The sequence below is a fragment of the Hyla sarda genome, chromosome 4 (genome assembly GCF_029499605.1).
Source record: "Hyla sarda isolate aHylSar1 chromosome 4, aHylSar1.hap1, whole genome shotgun sequence".
Classification (NCBI taxonomy): Eukaryota; Metazoa; Chordata; class Amphibia; order Anura; family Hylidae; genus Hyla; species Hyla sarda.
Window position 1 is genome coordinate 244,737,807 of NC_079192.1, and position 26,829 is coordinate 244,764,635.

General features: G+C 44.7%; 1 protein-coding gene across 1 annotated transcript; it reads right to left on the reverse strand.

Moving 5' to 3' along the window:
• Positions 1-1,578: 1,578 nt before the first annotated feature.
• LOC130367447 (zinc finger CCCH domain-containing protein 18-like) lies at positions 1,579-7,139 on the reverse strand. The gene is made up of 4 exons (XM_056569869.1): positions 6,446-7,139; positions 3,992-4,129; positions 3,011-3,142; positions 1,579-1,736 (listed from the first exon to the last, which is right to left on the reverse strand). Exons 1-4 carry the CDS (start codon positions 7,137-7,139, stop codon positions 1,636-1,638), a joined length of 1,065 nt encoding a protein of 354 aa, XP_056425844.1. The 3' UTR covers positions 1,579-1,635.
• Positions 7,140-26,829: the final 19,690 nt, after the last annotated feature.

Genomic DNA, 26,829 nt, shown 5'->3' on the forward strand with positions numbered 1-26,829 from the left:
GGAGTTTGAGGTGGATCCCAGCAGTTGAACCTCAGCAATCAGACATTTATACCCTATACTGAGGATAGGGGATATGTTTAGTTCCCCAGACAATCCCTTTCAGACTCTAACTTTACAGCCAGGGAAGGGTAGAGAGGGAAAAATTCATCGGGGTTGGGGTACTGTAACAACTTTCCCTATTATGGGTGGATAAATTGCCATTATAAGGGTAGCCCTGCTCCAGAACCTCACCCTGCCTATTACACCCTACCACCCCACTTAAACCACCTCTGGGTGTCATGTTGACAGTACAGTTGTTGGACCACTATCACAATACTGTCTATACTACAGCTGATACTTAATAGGCAGTATGTGAGGCAGGTATAGTCACATAACTCCAGATATAACAACAAATATAAATATTATTGTCAAACCAAATACTCATCTGTCCCAATGCATTTCAACCAATACTTTCTCTCAGGGGACTATTTGAACATATATATATATATATATATATATATATATATATATATATATATATATTGCAGGGAGTGGAATAGATTATCACCCAGATCCATAGGGGCCAATGTGCCTGATGGCTGCCCCACTGGTCATGCCAGCTGTAGGATGGTCACAAGCCTGTTTTTTCTGTGACTTGCCCATACAATTAGAAAGCCCATCACAGCCTATGATTAGTGTCTTAGTAGATACTTGTATTCCCTATGAAATGACGATTCTGGAGCATTTGTAAGGGCAACACAGCTAGCGTTATAGATAAGCATGAGGACCAGATTATTGCCAGATTACACAAAACTTCTCTTTAGCTCCCTGCAGGTCTCAGCTGCTCTCCTTTAGCTGTTGTGTCCTTGGCTATTGTCTCAGTCTTCTTGGCTCTATAGATGCTGCTTTCTTTGTAGTCTCTCCTTTCTGGTGTCTTTCTGCAGTCTCTAGAGACTTTCCACTCAGGGGTCTAAGACTCCCTGTCTCTTCCAAATATGTCTTTTTCCTTACTCTCCTTTCTTCACAGCACCAATCCCACCAATCCCAAAGTTGTCTTAGGTCAAAAAGAAATTTTTTTGTTTATTGATATTGTAATCTGACTTATTTCTACATGTTTTTCATTTATAAATTCTGTGTTTTTTTTGTGGGATAACCCTTTTAAGTTTTGTGGTAAACTCATCTTTAGTGCCCTTTACTTGATCAAGTAATGCTAGAGCAAGGGATTGGGAATGACTACTTTTATGTGAATGACAGCACAAACCAAAGACGTGCGTAAAACCACATTTAGCAGTTCCAAGTGTTTAATGCACTCTATTGTGACCACAGTTTCTATGGTCTAGAGGAAATCTAAAGGAAGCAGGTCAGCATCTAGAGAACCTAACTAGTCGAAGAAAAACAAACTCTGATACTACCGGTTACTCATTCGCCTCATTAAATGTGACGCTGCATAAAAACATAGAGTTGCTGAAAACAGTGCTAAACATGTATTCACAGACTGCCCGGCACACTTACGCCTACAACATCATATGCCCTCCCCCCACCTCTCCCAATAATGACAGACAACATTATTCTTTTACTGGGCTGGGTGGTGGACACAGCTCAATTTATTAAATAACAGAATATTAACTCTATAACTGCTGCACTGCAGCAACCTACCTACTTCAGCCGAAGCGGTATTGCCAGCCGCCGGACTCCCGGCGGGCAAAAGTGCCTAGGGCCATCACTTCTCAATTCTCCTCTCCTCAGGCCAGCTGTGACTTGCATATAAAGAAAACTACAATCAGGAACAATAGACAGAAAAACAACTGTCCAAAATAACAAAGTGCAAAAGTAAAAAGTGCCCATGAAGTAATGTATATATATATATATATATATATATATATATATATATATAAATATGAAATATTTCTCTATATATATATATATATATTTTTTTTTTTTTTAAATAACCATCATTCTTTGTAAAATTTTTTTTTTTTTTTTTTTAAAAGGGGTAACAAAGACCATGCACCTCACAACAAAATGCACAGCCGAGAAGAATACAAAGTGACAACAACAAACGTAAAAAACAGGGAGGGAGGGAGGGAAGCTGACTTCTCAGGAGCGCTGGTGAGTACGAAAGGACTAACCAGGGGGTGGAGTGGACCTAAATATATCCTGGGCGTGCCTTAATTCCCCTCCTACTAACCCGGGAAAGCAGGGGGGAGGGGGAACTATCCTGGGCTCTGTGTTAACCCCTACCGTCCCGTGCAGTCAGGGCCACCTATCCCTAAACGGGCAGGTAACCTACAGACTGCCCGGCACACTTACGCCTACAACATCATATGCCCTCCCCCCACCTCTCCCAATAATGACAGACAACATTATTCTTTTACTGGGCTGGGTGGTGGTCACAGCTCAATTTATTAAATAACAGAATATTAACTCTATAACTGCTGCACTGCAGCAACCTACCTACTTCAGCCGAAGCGGTATTGCCAGCCGCCGGACTCCCGGCGGGCAAAAGTGCCTAGGGCCATCACTTCTCAATTCTCCTCTCCTCAGGCCACCGAGGAGCCCGTGTACTCCTACACGGTGCTCCGACCCCCACCAAGCAAAAACAAGGCCTGCTCCAAACCATCTTGTAAGCCCGACAAGAAGATGTCCAAGCCTATATCATTCAAGTGAACCCCATCAGAGATCATAAACCGTCTGTTATCACCTACAAGCTCACGATGACGGACCACCACTCCACCCTTCTGTCGCACAAACCGGGCCATACGAGAATTCACCAAACGTCGTGAACGCTCGATGGCCTCAGCATTGCGAGCACCCTGCCAGGATACTCTAGGCACTATCTCGGACCATACTAAAACTAAATCGGGAAAAAAGCCAGAAAACCGTTCAACATCGGCTTTCATTAAAGTAATCAAATCGGGAACCCGGGAATAACAGAGATCATTCCCACCCGCGTGTACCACCAAAATTACACCAGAACGGACGGTTCTAGCAATGTCCACCACTTCAGTAAGGACCCGTGTCCAACGCATACCTGGGATCCCCCTCCAGTGAGGCTCAACATTGCCGCATCCCAACGATCTCCCACCCGGCCGGCAATCAGCTCTCTGCGCGGCCCGGTGGAAATAAGAGTGGCCCAGGAAATAAACCATCGTCCTTTGCACATCTAAAAAGGAGAAAACAAGTTATAACAACAACTCAGGACGTACATATCGCGCATAACAACCAGAGCGCCAACGGCCAATACGCTGTATCGCATCCACTGATAAACCTGCCCTGGACGCCTCCGTAGCAGCGCCTATCCGAAAAGAGTGCGTACCAAAATCAGCAGCCGGAACACCCAAAAACCGCAAACAACCCTTGAACACTGCCTGAAATTGAAAACGCGTCAAAGGAAAACCATCAGCATGTGTGAAAAATTGGCGGCCAGGAACCCGAACAGCCAAAAACGACGACACCGCCCGCACTGGACAAACCGGACCGTCCACTGCAAGAACCCGCACCCAAGCTCCCTGACCCACCTGATCAGTTTTCGAGCGTCGAATCCGCAGTTGCAAAACCCCATTGGAACACAACACGTCATCCTGTAATAAACCACCGTCCCCGGCTTTTGAAGCCGGAACCAACTCGCCGATGCGCAGCGCGGCAAAAAACATAACACAAAAAGCGGCCGAATACAACTCGGACTCATAGATCGAAGAACAACAACTGCGGGTAGCCGGCAAAAGAGAAGCCAATAACAAAAACGAAACAGGCCTGCGAGCTTCACGCCGCACATGAGTGCGCTGCCAACCCTTCAAGGCCTGCTGAAATAAAAACCGTTTCGAAACATCTTCCCATCCCAACAACTTAAAATAAAAACTTATCCCAGCTAGCCGTCGCCGCGCTACAATTGCGGATACCTGTAAATCACGCAACCACAACACATAATCCACCGTAACCGCTACGCGGTTGTCAACAGAGGTAGCCACCTCCCGCCCCGCCAGCAACGCACACCACTCAGCCCACGCCTTACCATGTCCCGCCCATGTAGATGCCGCCATCGACGATTCCACCAGTGGGATCAGACGTTGCTCGGCAGGGCCCAGACCAATGGGGGGCAAGGGAGCCCTTCCAATGCAGCATCCGGACACATCCTCCGAAAATCCTGAAACTGAAAACGAGAAAGGGAATCAGCAATCACGTTATCAACCCCAGCTACGTGGCGAGCTTTAAACCAAACGTTCAACTCCAAACACCGAAGAACTAAATGTCGGATCAAAGACAAAACCGGAAGGGAGGAAGAGGACAAACCATTTATACAATGAACCACACTCAGATTATCTGTCCAAAAACAAACCCGCTTATTGCTAAATCGTACACCCCACAACTCCACAGCAACTATAATAGGAAACAATTCAAGCAGGGTGAGGTTCCTACACCAACCGTTAGTCTGCCAATCAGGCGGCCACAACTCCGCACACCATTCCCCTTGAAAGAAGGCACCAAAACCCACGGAGCCAGCCGCATCCGTAAACAATTGAAGCTCAGCATTGGACAACTCATCCCCCAACCAACACGTGTGACCATTGTACCTTCTCAAAAATTCTCTCCACATCAAAACATCCGCGCGCATTTGCTTTGAAATGCGAATATGATGAGAAGGGCAGGAAACGCCCTTGGTGGCCAATGACAAGCGCCTAGAAAAAACACGCCCCATGGGCATAACACGGCAAGCAAAAACCAAGTGTCCCAGCAAAACCTGCAATTGGCGCAGCGTCACCTTCCGTACACCACAAAAACTTTCAACCAACAAGAGCAAACTCTCCAATTTCTCCGTTGGTAGTCTAAAAACCATGGCCACAGAATCAATTTCTATACCCAAAAACGAAATAACCGTTGAAGGGCCCTCTGTCTTCTCAGCGGACAAGGGCACCCCAAACTTCAGCATGAAAAAACGAAAAGAATCCAACAAAAAACCACACCTGGGAGACCCAGCCGGGCCAACAAACAAGAAATCATCCAAATAGTGAATAACCGAACGGCTGCCCGTCTCAAAGCGAACAACCCACTCCAAAAATGATCCAAACATTTCAAAATACCGACAAGAAATAGCACAACCCATCGGCAGGCAAACATCATAATAAAAAGCCCCATCCACCCGGCAACCCAGTAAGTGATAGCATTCCGGATGCACTGGCAACAGGCGAAAAGCCGATTCAATGTCAGACTTCGCCATCAACGCCCCCGCCCCAAAACCCCTCACCAGAGCCACAGCCCGGTCAAACGAAACATAAGAAACCGTTGCATCCTCTCTAGAAATGCCATCATTCACTGAGGAACCTTTCGGATACGAAAGGTGGTGAATCAGGCGAAACTTCCCGACCTCTTTCTTCGGGACAACCCCAAGGGGGGAAACCCGCAAATTATCAAAAGGGGGGGACCTAAAAGGTCCTTCAAAACGACCCAAAGAAACCTCCCTACCAATTTTTTCCCGCAGCACCTCAGGGTACTCCCTGGCCGATTTCAAGTTGTCAGGGTAGGAGGAAGAAACCTGACCCAAAATAAAAGGTATAAAGAAACCATAACGAAAACCCTCCAATAAAACCAAAGCGTCCTCCTTATTGGGGTACTGGTCTAACCACGGGCACATCATGTCCACGTTCACCGGGGTCCTTCCCTGCAGCAGCAGAGGGCGCCCGGCCGGTCTGCTTAGCAGCCCGCTGACACCTGACTGCGGCGTGGGACCCCCCGCAGGCAGAACACTCATGCTTGTATTTACACAAGCTGAGGAAACGACAATGTCCCTCGTTAAATAACCAGCAAGCCCCGGGTCGACGCACGGCCGCCGGCCCGGTGGCCCCGGATTGACCAGCGGCTCCCTGCTGAAAGGGCTGCGCCTTCTGCGCCATCATCAAACGCAACCATACGTCGGTCGCCTTAACACCCCAACCAACATCCGGCTGCAGAGACAAGCGGCGTCGAAATTCCTCGTCATACCGCCACCACGCAGAGCCCCCATGAGCCTTATAAGCACTATACACCGAGTCCATGTAAATAAAAAGCTCGGAGCATCGCTCCGGATGCTTTTCGCCCATAATACACCCCAAAACTGCAAACGCTTGCAACCAATTGCCCATGGTCTTCGCCACCTTCGGCCTAGTAGGAAAAGTTTTTTCCGACTGGGGCCTACGCTCCTTGTCAATCGTATGTTGGTCCGCAGACACTAACGACCACAAATCAACATACTGGTTAGACCAAATTTTTTCCTTCACAGCATCATCAACATAAACACCTAAAGGACTAACACCACAAAAAACAGAATCTTTATATACCCCAACCCTAACCGGGGAGGCCTTACGGGCCGCCGCCGGAACCACACGTTCCGCCGGCTTGCTATTAACAAGGCTAGATAAAACAGATTTAAGTGTAGACAACAAAGCAGCCTGACCCTCCCCCTGTCCCCATGCACCTGCAAAATCAAACTCACCGGTCGGCGCAGGAACAACAGGAGGTGGGACCGGATCCGTTGCAGGAACAGGAGCTGGATCAGCAACCGGCACAGGAGCCGGATCAGACACCGCACGGGGCCGACTGCCACCGCGGGAAGCCCGCCTCGGGGACCTTGAATGATGTCTCCGCCCCTCGCGCCTGCGAGAGCGACGCTCCCGACTCCCTGAGCGATACGAGCTGCGACCAGATGATGAAGGAGACCGCCACCGAGACGAGCGGGACCTACGGGAGCGCACTCTACTCCTAGACTCCCTGCGGGAACACCTGCGGTGATGTCTACAGGACCCAACAGATCTGCTCCAACCGGAGCGGCCAGATCCCCGTGAGGACGACCGCGACCGTCTTGGACGGGAACGGCCCTCTGACCTACTAAGTACTCGGTCACGCGGTGGCTGACTGACTTGCCGCATATTATCAATAAAAAGCAAAGGGGAACTAGCTGAGGCATCTAAAGGTGGCAGATCATCAGGTTGGGGCCCCAAATTATCACAAGCATCCTCATAAGGAGGATCAACGCTACTACACCCTAGGACAGGTGGCTGCTGAGGATCCCCAGGCAGTACAGGAGCACCCTGGGGTCTAATGGGAACACGGGCCGTAGCAATTGGGGTATCGGGTATTTCCTCAGCAGAGGAAGAGGCATGAGAGGGAGCAGGGGCACCAGCACCCATAACGGCTGGCAATGCAGGGGTTAACACCGGCCGGGAAACTACAGCAGGCTGCCCTGAATTACCTGAAACTGCCGGGACCTGCAGGGAAGCGCGCGAAGCAGCTGAAGAATTCCCCACAGCTTCCTGTGACACCTGACCCGGAAGGGGCGGAGCTACAGCCCGAGCTGCGGCCACAGCCGCACCAGGGGCCGAAACTACAGCTGAGGAGGCAATGCGGGCAGCAAAGCGCCCCCTCCTACTAGCAGAAGACCTAGGGGGACTGGGGCTCAGACGCGCCGGAGGGCGCGATGCACGGGCGGTTCGTCGCCCCCGTACAGCAGGACCTGCCGGCCGAGATATATTACTAACCGCAGCAGCAGGAAGCCCTAGCCCAGCTAGTAGCTGAGATAAGGCGCCTGGATCAGCCAACACCCGCTCCCGGATAGCATTCCATACAGCCTCGTCAGCCATCTCCGGAGCAAAGCTGACTTCTCAGGAGCGCTGGTGAGTACGAAAGGACTAACCAGGGGGTGGAGTGGACCTAAATATATCCTGGGCGTGCCTTAATTCCCCTCCTACTAACCCGGGAAAGCAGGGGGGAGGGGGAACTATCCTGGGCTCTGTGTTAACCCCTACCGTCCCGTGCAGTCAGGGCCACCTATCCCTAAACGGGCAGGTAACCTACACATCTATTGTAAAGTACCATGTGTCATACCAAGTGGCATCCATCAGGATGCAGGTGGCTCCATTTACTGCAAAACAGCCTAACATGACTGGAAATGTACATAGCCACTATAATGAAGTGAAATGGGTAACTAGTCCAAAACATCTTACACATGTACAGTTGTTGAAAGTGATGGATGAAGAATAATATAATCTGTTTTCTTGTAATTTGCATGAGCCCTGATAATGTCAATGAACACAGTTTTATTTTATGGCTTTTTTTTTTTAAATATTTGTTATATTTAATTATAAAACGATTATATATACATATATATATATATATATATATATCCACAGTATCACCAATTTATTGGAGTGCCGCTTCTTCTTCTATGGATCTTCAAGTTGTGGGATTTTGAGTCACATCCCTAGGAGCAGAGCACCCACGTGGACCCAGAGTCCCTATCACAGTGCCGGTCCCTTCCCTGAAGTTATATATGCATTGTATATATATATATATTACATTAGTATATGTTATTTCATTTGCCAAAGGATTCAATTTTTTCATCATCACATATTGATCTACTCAATACGTGAAGCTCCTGAAGGAGTTTGGCACAAGTATGTAATTCGCTTTATCTGTAATTACAACTACATGCTATTTCATATTGACATGGCACTGTCAGGGAAATATTTACAGCACTGGGACTGGGACTGAATACATACCTTAAGAATAAAACCAAGTATGTCAGAATTTTTTTTTCATGTAGATCTGTTACAAATACACAGAAAATAACCATGCAGAGTTTGTTGCAGATTCACAGTAGATTTCTCTCCTATACACAGAAAGTGGTCAAATCAATCACAAATCCACAACATAATGAACATCTGAGGCTGAAAAACTGTAGGTAAATTTCCCAGCAGTTTTGACCCATGTGAATTCAACCTAAGGGTCCATTCACATGGGCGGATTACCTGCGGAAAATTCTGCTACCATTGACTTCAATGGGTCAGTAGAAAATCCGCAGTAGAGGCAGCTTTGCAGATTTTCCTTCGGACCCATTGAAGTCAATGGTAGCAAAATCCCCTGTAAATGTGCACCCTTAGGCTATGTTCACATGGCAGAATTTCCGTGCAGAATTCCTCAGAAGAATTTAGCTGGAAATTCTGCAGAAACGTACTGCTTATTCACTGGGATTCTGGTGTCCCATTCACACAGCGCAATCGCCGCAGCGGAAATTACACAATCCGCACAAATTTTTCAGAATTACATGGCTGAATCCCATTCAATGCAATAGAGCTTTGAACCTCTGCAGAATTCTGTGTTTTAAGAATTGAAAAATCTGCCTGAATTCCACCAGAATTCCGTAATCCCGCTTCAGGCTTTGCAAACAGGAATTTGAGGGGAATTGCGGAATTCCGCCATGTGAACATAGCATTAGGAGGGAAAGTAAAGGGCCCCATTATCAGAGGTCTGCTAGTTTTCTCTGTCTCCTCAGTTCAGTATTTGTATCCAGATTCTTCTCCAATCATTGTTGTTTTTAAATGTGTTGTTTATTAGAGGGGCTGTTACTAGTAACCCCAGTGGTTCGTTTTTGAGATGAGGCAGGTTTTTGAGTAACATTGCGAGGGCCATATTAGACAGCATGTACCACAATGTAAAGCGCCAATCTTTTTGGTTGATACTTGTTTGTAGAGCCTATTACACAGCTCAGTAATACTGTGGGGAGGGCTGAACATATGATCGCTGGATCATTCATGTGGCCTTTGCTGTAGAAAGCCATCAGTGAGAGAGAGGAGGTGTCACAAATCTGATCTCTTAAAGGGGCTATTTGGGATAGAACTTTTTTTTAACCATCCTGCCCAGAATGCTAGCATTAAAAAAACAACTGGACTTAATCCTGCAGCTCTCCTGAAACCTCTGGAATTCTGCTCCCGGCCTCTTCTGCGGTTTTCTTCCTGGTTCTTGGAGTTGACTCTTCACACTGCAGCTCAGCTAACTGCCAACCACAGTGAGGTTTAGCCTTGGTCAGTGATTGGCTGAGTGGCACTGTGATGTAAGGAACGCCAGCTCCGGTCTTCATCCTGGAGCTGGTTCCCAGTATGTCAGACTGCTGTTCAGCCAATCACTGAGCTGTAGTGTGATGAGTCAACCACAAGGTAGGGTGTTTATAATGACTGAGTGTTTATAATGACTGGGTGTTTATAATGACTGAGTGTTTATAATGACTGAGTGTTTATAATGACTGAGTGTTTATAATGACAGGGTGTTTATAATGACTGAGTGTTTATAATGACTGGGTGTTTATAATGACAGGGTGTTTATAATGACAGGGTGTTTATAATGACAGGGTGTTTATAATGACTGGGTGTTTATAATGACTGAGTGTTTATAATGACTGGGTGTTTATAATGACTGAGTGTTTATAATGACTGAGTGTTTATAATGACTGAGTGTTTATAATGACTGAGTGTTTATAATGACTGGGTGTTTATAATGACTGAGTGTTTATAATGACTGAGTGTTTATAATGACTGAGTGTTTATAATGACAGGGTGTTTATAATGACTGAGTGTTTATAATGACTGAGTGTTTATAATGACTGAGTGTTTATAATGACTGAGTGTTTATAATGACAGGGTGTTTATAATGACTGAGTGTTTATAATGACAGGGTGTTTATAATGACTGAGTGTTTATAATGACTGAGTGTTTATAATGACTGAGTGTTTATAATGACAGGGTGTTTATAATGACTGGGTGTTTATAATGACTGGGTGTTTATAATGACTGAGTGTTTATAATGACAGGGTGTTTATAATGACTGGGTGTTTATAATGACTGGGTGTTTATAATGACTGAGTGTTTATAATGACAGGGTGTTTATAATGACTGGGTGTTTATAATGACTGGGTGTTTATAATGACTGAGTGTTTATAATGACTGGGTGTTTATAATGACTGAGTGTTTATAATGACTGGGTGTTTATAATGACAGGGTGTTTATAATGACAGGGTGTTTATAATGACAGGGTGTTTATAATGACAGGGTGTTTATAGCTTTAGACTAGTGAGTGCAGTAGTGGCCACTGACTTACCCCACAAACTCTATATCAAAGGGCAAAAAGTTCACAGTATGCATTTACATTACGCACATTTTATCAGACAATAGTAAACTAAGTGCTACAATTACAGCCCATGCTAACAATAATGAAAAAAATGTGAATGCATAAATCATACAGATAGTCACATAGGACATAGTCGCTGCAAGGGGGTGAGCTTGAAAAACGTGATAGAAACCATGGACAAAAGTGGCGCTGTATAAAGAAACAAATCTTACATTTTCTAATCTCAGACAATCCCTTTATGTTAAAATATACATACTTCCTGATCCTATGTTTTTGTGTTTATTTTAAGGTAGAAAATAGCTACACAGCTAAATAAACAATTTTCCCAAATGATAAATACACTGCAGAAGACAGCAAAAAAAAAAAAAAAAAATAGACATCACACATGTAAAGAAAGTGGAAAATGTCATACAAATCAAATAATTTTGCTACAGGAGGTTGTAACTTAAAGAAGGTCTAAAAGTACAACCTCTTTGAAATAAGATCAATTATCTTCCTAATCCCCTGAGGAAAAGTTCGCAAGGACTCCTACTAGAAAGACCTAGAAAGTGATACTAAAACCTTCTGACATGGTGGTCGCAAAATGCCCTCTCCATGATCATAACCTTGGACACAATATAAACATATACAAATACATATTGCAGAAGCATGATAAGGCTACTACATACGATACCGTATGATTACTGTACATGCACATGTTTGCACACAGAGAAACATATTAAAACCGCTCATTGTGAAGAGAAAGTTGTGACTCATTTTCCTAATTTAGTGCACACTACTAAACTAATGGAAAAAACGAGAGGGCGGAATAGCATAGTAGACTGCGAGATCCTATAAAAAAATGGATATCATTTTAGCCTATAGAAGAAAGAGGCCACTGAATGACAACCATCACAGACATTCAAACAAATGACCAATGTGCACAATACATCCGCAATAATTTACTTTACTCTTTTCTTTATCATATACAAAAATACCGATTGAGAAAAAACTGATATCCAGCGCTGCTCCCGTATAAAAATTGAATTCTTTCTTCAAAGATATACACCATGGGTACAAAAGACAAGTTAGTCACAGGTGACGTGTTTCAGCCCACCAGAGGGCCTTAGTCATACATATGACTAAGGCCCTCTGGTGGGCTGAAACGCATCACCTGTGACTACCTTGTCTTTTGTACCCATGGTGTATATATCATTTTTTTCTCTATTGCACTTATCTGGGTATGGTCCGTACCAGTCCGTGCGCAGCGGGACATAGGAGGAGAGCTGAGTACTTTCTGCACAGGTTCTAAATATACGGATAGTTCCAAAACTTCAAGCAATGTTTCAAAGAATAATATTCACCCAGGTGTCGTCAAACAGACAACCACATTCACGGCGTATCAGGGTTTTCTTTCTGCTTTCAGCCCCATATGGAATCTTGCAATCCTGGCCGTGTTTCTTTCCATTCACCGTGGACTGAACATGGTAGATCTCACGACGTTTCAGAGGTTACCTCCTCCCTTCTCAAGCCTTTGTACTGGTGGGGGAATAGTTTAGATTGGCGTGTGTCACACCGGTCTTGATAAATCCCTCTCATGTTGTTTCATTCATCAGTATTTCTCAGGTTTACCAAATTTTATTATATGGATTCCACTACATGTATGTACATATTGGGGAGATTTATCCAAACCTGTCCAGAGGATACGTTGCTGAGTTGCCCATAGCAACCAATCAAATTGCTTCTTTCATTTTTGAAAAGCCTCTGAAAAATGAAAGAAGCGATCTGATTGGTTTCAATGGGCAACTCAGCAACGTATCCTCTGGACAGGTTTTGATGAATCTTCCCCATTGCCATTACTTTTGATCGGTCTACTGCATGCAAACAGCCCAGGACAAGTAAGGCTGTCTATACATAGCCTACATTTATAGACGCCAGGTGAAATCAGATGTGGGGATGTCAATATGCCTATTTTTTTGTTCTTCTAGAACAGTGTTCCTTACTCTGTGGCTCTCTAGTTGTTATAAAATTACAATTCCTATAATGCCCTAAAGATGTCCATGGCAACCAGTTTTCTGCCTCTCCCTATTGAAATAAACATTGTGGCAGTGTGGCAAGGAAAGGGTGTATTTCCCTTGCTATCTCTGCAGAATGCTCCACCTGTGGCCTGATTAATGAGGTATCAGGAAGGGAAAGTGTGTGTTTTAAAAGGAAAAGAGACAGAATAGTTGGGGCTCTTCCTAGGAGACAGCATGTGGGCTGTAGGGAAGAGACAGAGGCTGCTGAGGAGTACACAGCCCGAGCTATGAGAGGCTCAAAGAAAGTGATAAGAAATGTGAGTAGAAGGTTGCAGGGGGACATATGTTTAACCGGCTGAGGGAAGCTCAGCGGTTGTTAGTCAGGACAAGCTGATCTGTTTAGTCAGTGACCAGACGGTCTAGGATTTTGTTTTGTTCCTGCTTTTTGTTTATTTCTTACCCTGCAACCTGTCTAATAAAACTGGCAAGGTGCCAGATTTGCATTATAAGCGTTTGTTTGCCGGTTTATTGAGAAGAAACGCATCGTGTAGCGTGGTCAAGGACGATCCCAGAGCTAATCCCCAAGGAGGAATCCTTACAATTGGTGGAGGATGCGGGCATACACGTTGCTAGGAGCAACCAGTGGTCGAGTTGCAGTGAAGTTGTTGCCAAGAGAAAACTACCGTGCATGGTGCAAGGGTGTACTCTTTCTCAGAGAGGAGACAGTGGGACGAGCCCAGCTGTGGAGTACAAGAGCAGGACTGCGCCTGTGGTGAAGTTGTTGCTAGGGGCAACAGATCGCATCAAGCGAGTGGGCGCTCTTTCTCAAGTAAGGAGACAGGTGGACGGGCCACCTGCAGAGTGCAGATTACGTTTTGAGACTGTGTATAAAGGCGTTGCTAGGGGCAACGGAAAATTTTGTTGGCAAGCGGCTGACATTTCGGCAGAGGACTATACTGTGTTTGCAAGGTTTGAAGTGTTGCAAGATGGATGTCCTGATAAGTGCTTTGTTGCAGACGGCTGCAGCGCAAGAGGAAGCAAGCTTTGCAGAGTTTGAAAAGATTGCTATGCATGAGGCATGGCCCAAGACACACTGGGGAAACTTGGTGTTTGGATTTATTGGAGGAGATGCCCAAAAAGTTCATTGTGAACTGGATCCAAAGATATTACGGGACTATGAGAAAGTCAAGACAGAGATCCTGACTCAAGTGGGAGTAAGCCAAGCTGCAAGACTACAGTGTGCACTGCAGCCTAACAGTGATGCTGGGTTTAAGGTTGCAGAGCTACTTAAAGAGCAAGTGGAGCGATGTTCTGCAGCAGAGAAGCTGGTGAGAGGTGTCCAGCACCAGCCCTTAACTGACTGGACGGCAAGAGATTCTGGTAAGACTGTTCCAGGGGTAATGGGGGCCATGTTTAGTGACTATGAGACTGTGCATAAAAATGATGGGACTGTGCATAAAAAGGCTGAGTCGGAGGGTGGTGTTTCCCTAGTTGACTGTGTGAACAGTGTTCAAGGTGGTACCAACCTATGTCCAGTTGCAAAATCATGTGAGGGTGGAGAACCCCTCATGGAGACTGATGGGACTGTTCACACTGTGCAGATCGGATTGAAAAAATCTCGTGAACAGAAAATGTTAAATGCAGGACTGGGAGAAAATGTAACAAAACACACTTTGCCTGAGTTAGGTCCTAGTGCTATGAACTGTCCTGTAAATTTTGAACATTTGCAATCTGATAATGTTTTTGTTGAAAAACTTATGTTGATGTGTTCAGATGTAAAGAGAACTGCTGCCACCTCTGACAGGACAAAAGAAAACCTGTGTGAGCTGGAAATAGAAGGTAAAAAGATGACGGTTTTGTTAGACCCTAGATGTGTAATAAGTCTGGTAAAGTCCAGCAGGAGAAAGCCAGACCCCCCTATAGTGTCTATGCAGGCTGGTATTTGGGGTTATAAAACGGTTAATGTCTGTATTTCTACTCCCTATGGTACTATAGGTCACAAGGTTGCAATAGAGCCCTCCTTGGAGTATGATGTAGTACTGGGGACGGATTTTCAATTTTTTCAGCAATTATGGGAAGACTGTCAGGTGACTAGAGCAGGAACACCTGATAGGCCCACAACACTTGACTTGCACCACACACTAGTGGAGAGTTACTCAGCAGAGGCTGAGGACAGGGAGTGTCAGCAGTTACTAGATGTAGGTCAGATAGGGGTCTGCCAGACTGCTGGGGGAGCTGAAGACCAGACCGTGAGTCAAGTCCAAGAGGATCCAGTGACTCAAGTGACAAGTGTGCCTCTGACTGAAACAGAATCTTCAGTGAAACCAGAAACGGATCAGGTACAGGAACATGGGTTCCATCCGCCAGCTGAAGATGAGCCCAAGGTGGGGCTAGAGTTGCGCGGTCATCTGGAAGAGGTGACTGGAAAAGAAGCTACAGAGATGTCTGTGGATAATGCAGAAGTACTGAAGAGAGTACATGTGGAGCTGGGTGCTGCGCTTACTGTCACAGACAGAGTCCTGAGTGAAGGAGATGTGATGTCTGGACCCGAGGTGGATCGTGACCAGGAAGGTCGAACCACTGGACCAGATGTTGTTGCAGACCCAGGAGCCCTAGACCTTTCTGCTGGGCAGCAGAGAGACAGTGTTGAAGTGAAAGAGAAGTCTGCCAGTGAGCAGAGAGACAGTCCAGAGAGACTGTCCAGGAACTACCCTGAAGCCCAAGTGGCCAAGACCCTTGAAAAGGGGGAGACTACTCCTAAAGGTGGAAAAGAGTCTGAACGAGTTTGCTTGAAGGAAGAGACAGGCCAAGCACAGGTGACTGTCAGAGGACAAGAGAATGTCACAAGGTCCAGCAGCGAGAGTAAGGAGACCGCTGTAAGTAAGAGATCTCGGAAAAAACGCGCTGGTCTTAGTAAAAAAAGGGAGCAGATCCAGAACCTTGAAGAAACCTTACAGATGGTTTCTGCTAAATTGTCTCAAAAGGAAGAAGTAGTTCATCACCTGACAGAGGAGAAAGAAAAAACGCTTGCAGACTTGAATAAAGAGAAGGAAGCAACGCTTCAGCTGCAGAAAGATATGGAGCGCCACAAAAGTGAGTTTGCGGCTCTGCAGGATGAACTGTCCCGCTCCCAGGGTCTTATGACCAGCAAGGAGAGAGAATTGGAGATTCTGGCCAAGCAGATCTCATTCAAGGATGAAGAAGTGAATGTCCTGTGTGGGGCATATCTGGCTCTACAAAGTGATCACAAGGCTAGGTTGGTAGCCATGGAAGAGCTGGAGAAGGAGAAAGTGATAATGGCTCATAAGGTGCAGAGCCTGGAGGCGCAGAACGAAACGCATATTAAGTCTCGCGCAGCTGCCTTGGATGCACTGGGTACTCAGCTCTCTGAACAAGAGGCTCAGCTAAAAGTCTATGAGCAGAAAGTGTCCAAGATGGCGCAACTGAATAAAGACAATGAGCAGATGAGAGAACAACTGCTGTCCCTGATGGATACGGTCAAAAACTTGACAGAATTGCTGGAAAGTGAGAAGAAGAACTCTTCTAAGCTCAAGAGTGAGCAGCAGAAATGTTTAAAGCTGGAAGGGGACATGAAGGTCCTAAAAGAAAGCCGTGACCAAGTTATAGCAGAACTGGCTAACGAGAGGTTAAAAGTGTCTCAGATGGAAATTGAGGCCAAAGCCACAGCCGTCCGTGTAAAAGAAGAAAAACTGCTTGTGAGGCAAAAGCTACTGGAGACAGGGATGCTTTCTCTAAAAAAGGCGGAGTCTGAACAATGGACGCAAGAAACAGTAGAGTCTGAAGACCATGAGAAGAAGCCATATGAAAGGTCCTCTGAAGCTGGTACTGAGGTGAAACCATATGGGAAGTCCTCTGAAGCTGAGACTGAGGTGAAACCATATGGGAAGTCCTCTGAAGCTGCAGAGATATTAACATTGCATGGTGAAAATTCTGAGGCAGAGAAGTTCTCTGAGGTAGAAGTTAAACCAGAGATAACTGCAGAAGCTGCAAGTAAAGTTAGTGACACATCTGAAGGTGCAGGTGAAAAACTGGCTAAAGGAGCCAAGAGTTTTCAGCCTAAAAATGAGCCTGTGAAAGTCGGTGTCCCTAAAGAAAGGGCTAATAAGAAAGCAGAGTCCTTAAAAAGAGGTCACTGTGATAGAAGACTGGGTCGTGGTGGAAACCCTGAGAGGCACTGGATTAGAAAACACTGGAAGAAAGTCCGCAGAAGTAGAATTTGGAGAAGAGTCCGTCTCAAGGAGAAGATGGACAGGTGCATTAAAGGGAAGCCTCCTGAAATTGTGGAGGATGACTTAGAAGACCTGCAAATGGGTGATACAGGCTCGGTTGGCCACCAGCAAAGTTTGTGCAATGGTCATACCAGTGACAGAAGAAGACAATGGCTTAGAGCATCTGCCTTGTCCGCACCTAGTGTCCAGAGCACTGCACAGACCAAGATGAAGAACCTGGTGTTGGAAAGGTGTGACATGAATGGAGCTTTTTACAAGGAATTTGTCAAAGGTGACCAAAAGTCTTGTGCTCGGTGGCTGATGAAAGTGCGAATGAAAGAAGGGTGCACCATTGAAGTGGTGCAGATAAAATCTACTGATGAAGGAAGCCAAGTGCCTCAAAACCTGTTGGACGTAGCTGTTCAAGGAAAAGGAAAGGCAGTTGGACTCTGCCTTTTGAATACAAGTGCTCCTTCCCGGTGGTCTGAGCAGAGGGGGGGGATATGTGGCAGTGTGGCAAGGAAAGGGTGTATTTCCCTTGCTATCTCTGCAGAATGCTCCACCTGTGGCCTGATTAATGAGGTATCAGGAAGGGAAAGTGTGTGTTTTAAAAGGAAAAGAGACAGAATAGTTGGGGCTCTTCCTAGGAGACAGCATGTGGGCTGTAGGGAAGAGACAGAGGCTGCTGAGGAGTACACAGCCCGAGCTATGAGAGGCTCAAAGAAAGTGATAAGAAATGTGAGTAGAAGGTTGCAGGGGGACATATGTTTAACCGGCTGAGGGAAGCTCAGCGGTTGTTAGTCAGGACAAGCTGATCTGTTTAGTCAGTGACCAGACGGTCTAGGATTTTGTTTTGTTCCTGCTTTTTGTTTATTTCTTACCCTGCAACCTGTCTAATAAAACTGGCAAGGTGCCAGATTTGCATTATAAGCGTTTGTTTGCCGGTTTATTGAGAAGAAACGCATCCTGTAGCGTGGTCAAGGACGATCCCAGAGCTAATCCCCAAGGAGGAATCCTTACAATATGCATGCTCATTTTCATGGTGCATGTGTAAGGGAAGGGGAGATGCCGATGGCATCTCCCCTCCCCTTCCCATACACATGCACCATGAGCATGCATGTTTATTTCAACAGGTAGCTTTTGTATGTGTATGCCCAGGGCCGATTCTGCTTATAGGCAAAACAGGCAGCCGCCTAGAGCGCTCTTTTGATGGGGGCACCGCTCTGCTCACTGCAAGGAAGTTTGCAACCAGCCAGCATCTTAAGCACCCAATGGTCATCCAAATCACCCACCCAGCCAGACCCACCATCACGTCCTTGCACCGGCCCTGTGTATGCCATGCCGAACTCTCAGGACATAATAGGGTTAACAGCACACAATAGTGTCTGCGTTCTTGTCGTTGTTGTAGACGTTATTAAGTTTTCTTTCAATAGTATTTGCCTCAATATTTTTTAGGCTAATGTAAATGAATTTCTAAAATCCAATGTGTTGGTTATATGTGAAATGAGGACAGGGTTATACATACATACATAGTTCATAAGGTTGAAAAAAGTCCATCAAGTTCAACCTATATCCCTGATGAGTCCCTACTGAGTTGATCCAGAGGAAGGTAAAAAACCTTCATACTAGAGGTAAAAATTCCTTCCCGACTCCAAATATGGCATCAGAATAAATCCCTGGATCAACGTTCTGTCCCTATAAATCTAGAATCCATAACCAGCGATGATATTATTCTCCAAAAATGCATCCAGGCCCCTTTAACTGCATGCTGAGTATTTCACATAGTCTGTGACATAATCAGCGTGCAGTACTGTCTGCGTAGGTGTTTTATAATGACCGTAGAAAACAATTACACTCAGTATGTTATGGATTCTTTTCTTGGAGAAGCAATAACAATAAAATTCCAGATCCTATTGGAATGCATATTATGAAACCAGAAATACAAGTAAAATCTATAAAGCACATGGGCACAATGATTCTACAAGTCATACACTTGTACACTTAAAAGCCTCATAAACGTGCAAAATAAAGCTATGGCCACACAATGTATTTTAGGGTGTATTTTATTCTATTTTTATACACTGTGTACACAGGCAACCACTTTTCCATAAACTTACTCTATGCTCATTCATTTTGCAAGAACGGACACAAATTTTCCACAATATTACAGATGCATTAAAAAAAAAAAATGCTCATAAAAATATACTGTGTGATGCAGATTTTGGTGTAAATATACATTCCATGCAGAAATGCTCAGATAAGTGGATTCCATGCCCTAAGACTTTAAAGACAATTTAAAAAAAAAATGTATGTACTATTATTTGGTAGTTACTAGTGTTGAGCGCGAATATTTGAATAGCAAATTTTTATCGCGAATATCGGCACTTCGCGATTTTGCGACTATTTAGAATATAGCGAAATATATTCGTTATTAAGAATATTCTTTTTTTTTTCACAGTACACGTCACAATGATGCGTACTGTGTAAATAAAAAGTGATCATCCCTCCCTGCTTCCAACTTGTGGTCCAAAGAAGGCAAATATGCGAACATGCGAAAATTCACGAATATGTGCACTACCAGAGGACACTGATCCCTCCCTTCTTTTAGCTTGTGGGCCAATGAGAAGGATGCAAATACAGTTGTCAGAGGTTAGCAACATCCCTAGCAACCAATAGGAAAGCAGTTAGTTGAAAGATATAATTGCGCAGGCGCATTCTGCGAGTTTCATTGCAAACTTCGCTTGGAAAAAAAAGTTAAGGAATATGCAAAATTCGCGAATATAGGACGAATATTCATCCATATATTTTCAAAATATTGCAAATTTGAATATGGCCTATGCTGCTCATCACTGGTAGTTACATTTAGATTCTTGGGATTTTTTTTATTTCATATATTTGAATCCCCCTTGTTCACAACATTTCCTCTCCTTGGGTCCCAGGGGTCACATATCATCTTAGATCAAGGTCATCTTGCTGTCAGCTCCAAGAATGTTAGATAAGGAAGACTTTACCTTTTCAGCCACTACAATTAATGTTGTCTGCTTTCAATTTATCTATGTAATCCCTATCAATCTGTCTTGGATGCTGTTCACTAAAGTCATTTCCATCTTAAGACATTGGATAGCTGTTCCTTTGTTTTGCTGTCTTAGACAAGTCCTCAGGGTGTCCGTCTACTATTTCCAGTATCTGTAAATCCTCATTACAATTTGTATGTGTCCATAGGTGTTGATTGGAGTAACAGATTATACCATGTATTCCATGTTTTACAGTCTTTTTCTTGCACAAGTCAGATGCAGCAGTCTTGGCATAGGTTATGGATGTACTTTAGGCAATGTCTGTGTATATATATATATATATATATATATATATATATACCGTATTTTTCGCCGTATAAGAAGCACTTTTTCTTCCCCAAAACTGGGGGGGGAAAAGTTGGTGCGTCTTATACGGTGAATACACACCTATCAGGTCGGTCCCTGCGGCCATCAACGGCCGGGACCCGCGGCTAGTACAGAATATCACCGATCGTGGTGATGCCCTGTATTAAACCTTCAGACGCGGCGATCAAAGCTGACACTAACACTAACTAACCCGGCTGCTCAGTGAAATCGCGGCGTCCCGAACAGCTTACAAGACACCGGGAGGGACCTTACCTGCCTCCTCGGTGTCTGCTCCGTGCCGGGATCCCCTGCATGGCGACGGCCTCCTTCTACGTCATCACGTCGTCACGCACGCCATTCCGTCATCCAATAGGAGCGGCGTGCGTAGCAACGTGATGACGGCGACATGATGACGGCGACGGAGAGCGTGGATCCCGGGGAAGAAGACACCCAGAGCGTCGGGGACACCCCGGGGACACGGCAACAGCGATGTAGCAACATCCAGGGCAGCGGTGACGGGTCCGGAGCGGCGGGGACACGTGAGTACTACCTCCTATCCAGTGGTCTTCAACCTGCGGACCTCCAGATATTGCAAAAATACAATTCCCAGCATGCCCGGACAGCCAACGGCTGTCCGGGCATGCTGGGAGTTGTAGTCTTGCAACATCTGTAGGTCTGCAGGTTGAAGACCCCTTTTGGGTAAATATACGTCCTGCGTCGGCTGCCGCGATATGAAGCGGGATCGCGCCACGATCCCGCATCATATCGCGTGGGTCCCGGCGCTATTAACCCTTTAGAAGCGGCGGTCAAAGCTGACCGCCGCTTCTAAAGTGAAACTGAAAGTATCCCGGCTGCTCAGTCGGGCTGTTCGGGACCGCCGCGGTGAAATCGCGGCGTCCCGAACAGCTGATCGGACACCGGGAGGGCTCTTACCTGCCTCCTCGGTGTCCGATCGACGAATGACTGCTCCGTGCCTGAGATCAAGGCAGGAGCAGTCAAGCGCCGATAATGCTGATCACAGGCGTGTTAATACACGCCTGTGATCAGGATGAAAGATCAGTATGTGCAGTGTTATAGGTCCCTATGGGACCTATAACACTGCAAAAAAAAAGTAAAAAAAAAGTGTTAATAAAGGTCATTTACCCCCTTCCCTAATGAAAGTTTGAATCACCCCCCTTTTCCCATAAAAAAAATAAAACAGTGTAAAAAAAAATAAAAATAAACGTATGTGGTATCGCCGCGTGCGTAAATGTCCGAACTATAAAAATATATCATTAATTAAGCCGTACGGTCAATGGCGTACGCTCAAAAAAATTCCAAAGTCCAAAAAAACGTATTTTGGTAACTTTTTATAACATTAAAAAATGAATAAAAAGTGATCAAAAAGTCAGATCAAAACAAAAATCCTATCAATAAAAACTTCAGATCACGGCGCAAAAAATGAGTCCTCACACCTCCCCGTACATGGAAAAATAAAAAAGTTATAGGGGTCAGAAGATGACATTTTTAAACGTAAAAATGTTCCTGCATGTAGTTATGATTTTTTCCAGAAGTGCGACAAAATCAAACCTATATAAGTAGGGTATAATTTTAACCGTATGGACCTACAGAATAATGATAAGGTGTAATTTTATTCGGTATAAAACATTTTTACCGAAATATGCACTGCGTAGAAACGGAAGCCCCCAAAAGTTACAAAATGGCGTTTTTTTTTCGATTTTGTCGCACAATGATTTCTTCCGTTTCGCCGTGCATTTTTGGGTAAAATGACTAATGTCACTGCAAAGTAGAATTGGCGACGCAAAAAATAAGCCATAATATGGATTTTTAGGTGGAAAATTGAAAGGGTTATGATTTTTAAAAGGTAAGGAGGAAAAAACGAAAGTGCAAAAACGGAAAAACCCTGAGTCCTTAAGGGGTTAAAGATCACTGTTGGGTGCAGAATCTTTTTTTCTAGATTTTGCACCTTTAAAATTGGGTGCGTCTTATATGCCGGTGCGTCCTATAGGGCGAAAAATACGGTATATATTGCTTTTACAGTGCAGATTAACCTACTTTTTCATTTTTTCTTAGATACGAAATATGCAGTAATATTCAATTCAATCTTTGGTTTTGATACTAAAAGACATTATGTTAATTCACTTCTTGAAAAAAAACCACACACAGCTATTGGCTTCTGTAGAGGCTTAAAGCTGGTACAGAGCTGCTAGCTGATAATAAATGATTCCTTGGAAGAGGAAAAGAGGTTAAATATATAATTTAGTGCCCATTTTCTTAAGCCATTTAAAGCGGCGGTAGCACATCAGTGTGGGATCTCTGAGTGATTCAGATAGAATAATAGGAACAGACTATCCTGCTGTTTCTATATGTATGTGGAGGTTCATTGGTGATAATAAAAACATTAAGCTATTCTCCTGCAAATGTCTCACTTTATGAGACTATTCATCATAATTATATTTATGATTTTCAAGCTGGTCTAATGACAGTATTATATGTTTTTCCTTTAAATGAAGAAAAGGGCTGTTAATTTAATATCTAATTCCAAAATGATGTAAGGCAATAGCTCTGGCCTCATTCTAGATTTAAAGGGAAAGTACTTAAAGGGGTACTCCGGTGAAAACCTTTTTTCTTTAAAATCAACTGGTGGCAGAAAGTTAAACATATTTGTAAATTACTTCTATTAAAAAATCTTAATCCTTCCTGTACTTATTAGCTGCTGAATACTACAGAGAAAATTCTTTTCTTTTTGGAATGTTCTCTGATGACATCACAAGCACAGTTCTCTCTGCTGATGTTATTATAATAATAATAATGCTTCATTTATTGTTGTCCTTAGTGGGATTTGAACCCAAGTCCCACTGAGCCACCATGCTGCCCTTAGCATACATCTGCTATGCATGGTTGCTAAAATGGACAGAGATGTCAGCAGAGAGCACTGTGCTTGTAATGTCAACAGTGTTCCAAAAAGAAAGGAATTTCCTCTGTAGCATTCAGCAGCTAATAAGTACTGGAAGGATTAAGATTTTTTAATAGAAGTAATTTACAAATATGTTTAACTTTCTGCCACCAGTTGATTTAAAAGAAAAAAGGTTTTCACCAGAGTACCCCTTTAAAGGTACGTTTAGCATTATGCTAGCATTTTTAGAGTTTATGACACAACACTAAACCTTAGTCACAAAAAGGAAAAACGGACCTGTTGTTTTATGCCGGGCCACTCTATTATAATTGTCCCCCTGTACCTGTTCGATTCCAGACTAAAACTTATTATTACTTTGGTTCAAACTCAAATTGGTGTACATTTAAAATATGCAAAACTGTCCCTAGCAGTCAGCACTAACATTGGTTGGGTACAACCAGATCTCTGGTGAATACTGTATGAAGAAGAAAAGTCTCTGAATGATAAAAATTGCCCAACTGTGGATCAGCCCTTTGATTATTTATAAATCATATTATTTATCATTTATTAGGCATCATTTAGTAAATAAGCCATTTTTATAGTATCAGTTTTCCCTACAGAGCACATATTAAAGGGAATCTGTTAGCTCCATTGGAGCCCGATGGATAGCTGTATAAACAGGGGTGAGCCTAGAGTATTTTACAGCCCACCAATATACACCTTATAAAGTAAGAACTCTCAAAAAAATTGTTTGCACAAATATTTATTGTGCAAATTTGCAAACTGTCAACTGAAGTTTTTGGGATCAGCCCTAAATGTTATTAAGGTTTTAGTTTTTTTTAATAATTATAATTGTTCGGAAACATCTTCTGATTTAAGCACAGGCTGGGTTTCCATCACTGCCCTATGAATAACTCTAGATTGCAAGCTCATGGGCACCAACTAATTATATAATGTAATGATTTCATGGTGTGAATGCAGTCTCTCTAACTTTACTCATGTTTTTACTCAAACACAGAAAGTAAATTGTTGCGTTCTGCCGCTGACTGTGCACAGAAACACCAAACCCAGAGACTTAAGTGGACACGTGAGGAGTTGTGCACTTAAAGGTGTACTCCGCCCCCAGACATCTTATCCCCTATCCAAAGGATAGGGGATAAGATGTCAGATCACCGCGGTCCCGTTGCTGGGGACCCCGGGGATCGCCTCTGCGGCACCCCACTGTCATTGCTGCACAGAGCGAGTTCGCTCTGCACATAATGACGGGCAATACAGGGGCCGGAGCATCCCCTGTATCGCCCGTCATTACGCGCAGAGCGAACTCGCTCTGTGCAGCAATGATAGCGGGTTGCCGCGGAGGCGATCCCCGAGGTCCCCAGCAACGGGACCGCGGTGATCTGACATCTTATCTCCTATCCTTTGGATAGGGGATAAGATGTCTAGGGGCGGAGTACCCCTTTAAGCAGCTTGGTTCCCCCTCCTTGACACTACCGGAAAGGTAAAGTTAGCTTTTACACCCTACGGCTAGGTTCACACTACGGAATTTTCGCCTGCAATTCCGCTTTGAAATTGCAGGCAAAAATTCTGCTTACTAAAATGTACAGTGTAGTAAATGGGTTTCCGTTCACAAATTCACACTTTGAAATTTATGAAGCAAAATTTTTGAACGGAAAATCCGCATGGAAATTCTTGCTCATTCTTCAGGCAGAACACATTGTGGTCTATTGGAGACTGCAGTGTCCACACGGCCCTAGCGCAGACTGATTCAGTCGGTCCTGGCCGCGCTCAGAATCTCCGGGGTGAAATTTTCTGCCCGCAGATTCCGCAGTGTGAACCTAGCCTAACAGCTATCCAACACTGTCTTCAGCTCTTAGCAGCAAATAGGGCTGACAGATTCCGTTTAAGGGAAATTGCTTCCTTATCGGAGCCAGATGCTGAAACATGTCCTTTTCTTCCCTAATCTGTTTCTGTTTCTGATTTATTTTTTGTGCATTGTGCATTATTATGGGGGCTGCTGTCTTGCCTGAGCCGTCTTGCGTCCGTTCCTCCCCCAGCTCTCCGAACATTTCCGAAGCTAGAACTGGGGGAGGGCAGAGCAAGGGGAGAGAGAAGTTCACGTCCCCTCCCTCATCTCCCCTCCCTGAGCTCGGCTGGACGCAGATCTCTACGGCACGACCCCCCCCTGAGGACCTAGTTCTCCACGGCACGCCCCCTCCCTCATCTCCCCGAGCTGAGGACGTAGAGCAGTGCTCCCAATGAGCTCTATGTGTAAAGGGGGACATACTGTACTGGCTAAAGGGGGACATTTAGCCTGTACAGTATGTCCCCATTTAGCCCGTGCAGTATGTCCCCCTTTAGCCCGTGCAGTATGTCCCCCTTTAGCCCGTGCAGTATGTCCCCCTTTAGCCCGTGCAGTATGTCCCCCTTTAGCCCGTGCAGTATGTCCCCCTTTAGCCCGTGCAGTATGTCCCCCTTTAGCCTGTACAGTATGTCCCCCTTTACACATAGAGCTCATTGGGAGCACTGCTCTACGTCCTCAGCTCGGGGAGATGAGGGAGGGGACCTGCCGTGGAGATCTATGTCCTCAGGGAGGGGGCGTGTCGTAGAGATCTGTGTCCAGCCGGGCTCAGGGAGGGGAGATGAGGGAGGGGGCGTGAACTTCTCTCTCCCCTTGCTCTGCCCTCCCCCAGTTCTAGCTTCGGAAATGTTCGGAGAGCTGGGGGCGGACGCATAGATCTACAGGGGCGCAAAAAACCACCTCACACCGGGTCTAAGCATTCGGAACATTTTGTTCCAAACGCTGAGCAGCGGAGTACCTCTTTAAGTGAAGTGTGAATCTAGTCTAAATGGTTGTTGTCTGACTTCTACCAATTCTACTATATTGATGATGTAATATCTAATCTTTTCCAAATATTTATGATAGCTACAAAGTGGTAAATAAGTATGTTTGACTAATAACAATTACTGCACAAAAGCGGATAAACAGTGAATAACTGTAATTCCCCTATACTGTCCTTTATACAGTCATCTAACATACTGATATACTGAATAAAACAAAGAGATCATGCTACAGTTCTTAGACACCTGGAAATAGGGGCACGGTGCCAAATCTCCGCACACTGAGCTACCTATAGTATTTTACGTCCAGTACTAAAAACAGTTTCATCTTCCATCTAAAGCAATCATATTTATGTCTTGCCAATGAGAATGGCTGCATAACTCGTGATACATTGCATTGTAAATACTCAACTTACAGATCATAGAGTCTGGTCCTTTATCCCGTACGCTACCATGTACTGCAGACAGAGATCCTATTAGGCAAGGCTTACACGTAAATAGCGATTTCTCTACATTATTGATAGACTATGCCACAGCTGTGCTATGTGAGAGGAACGTGTGGCTCATAGGCTTCTTTTATT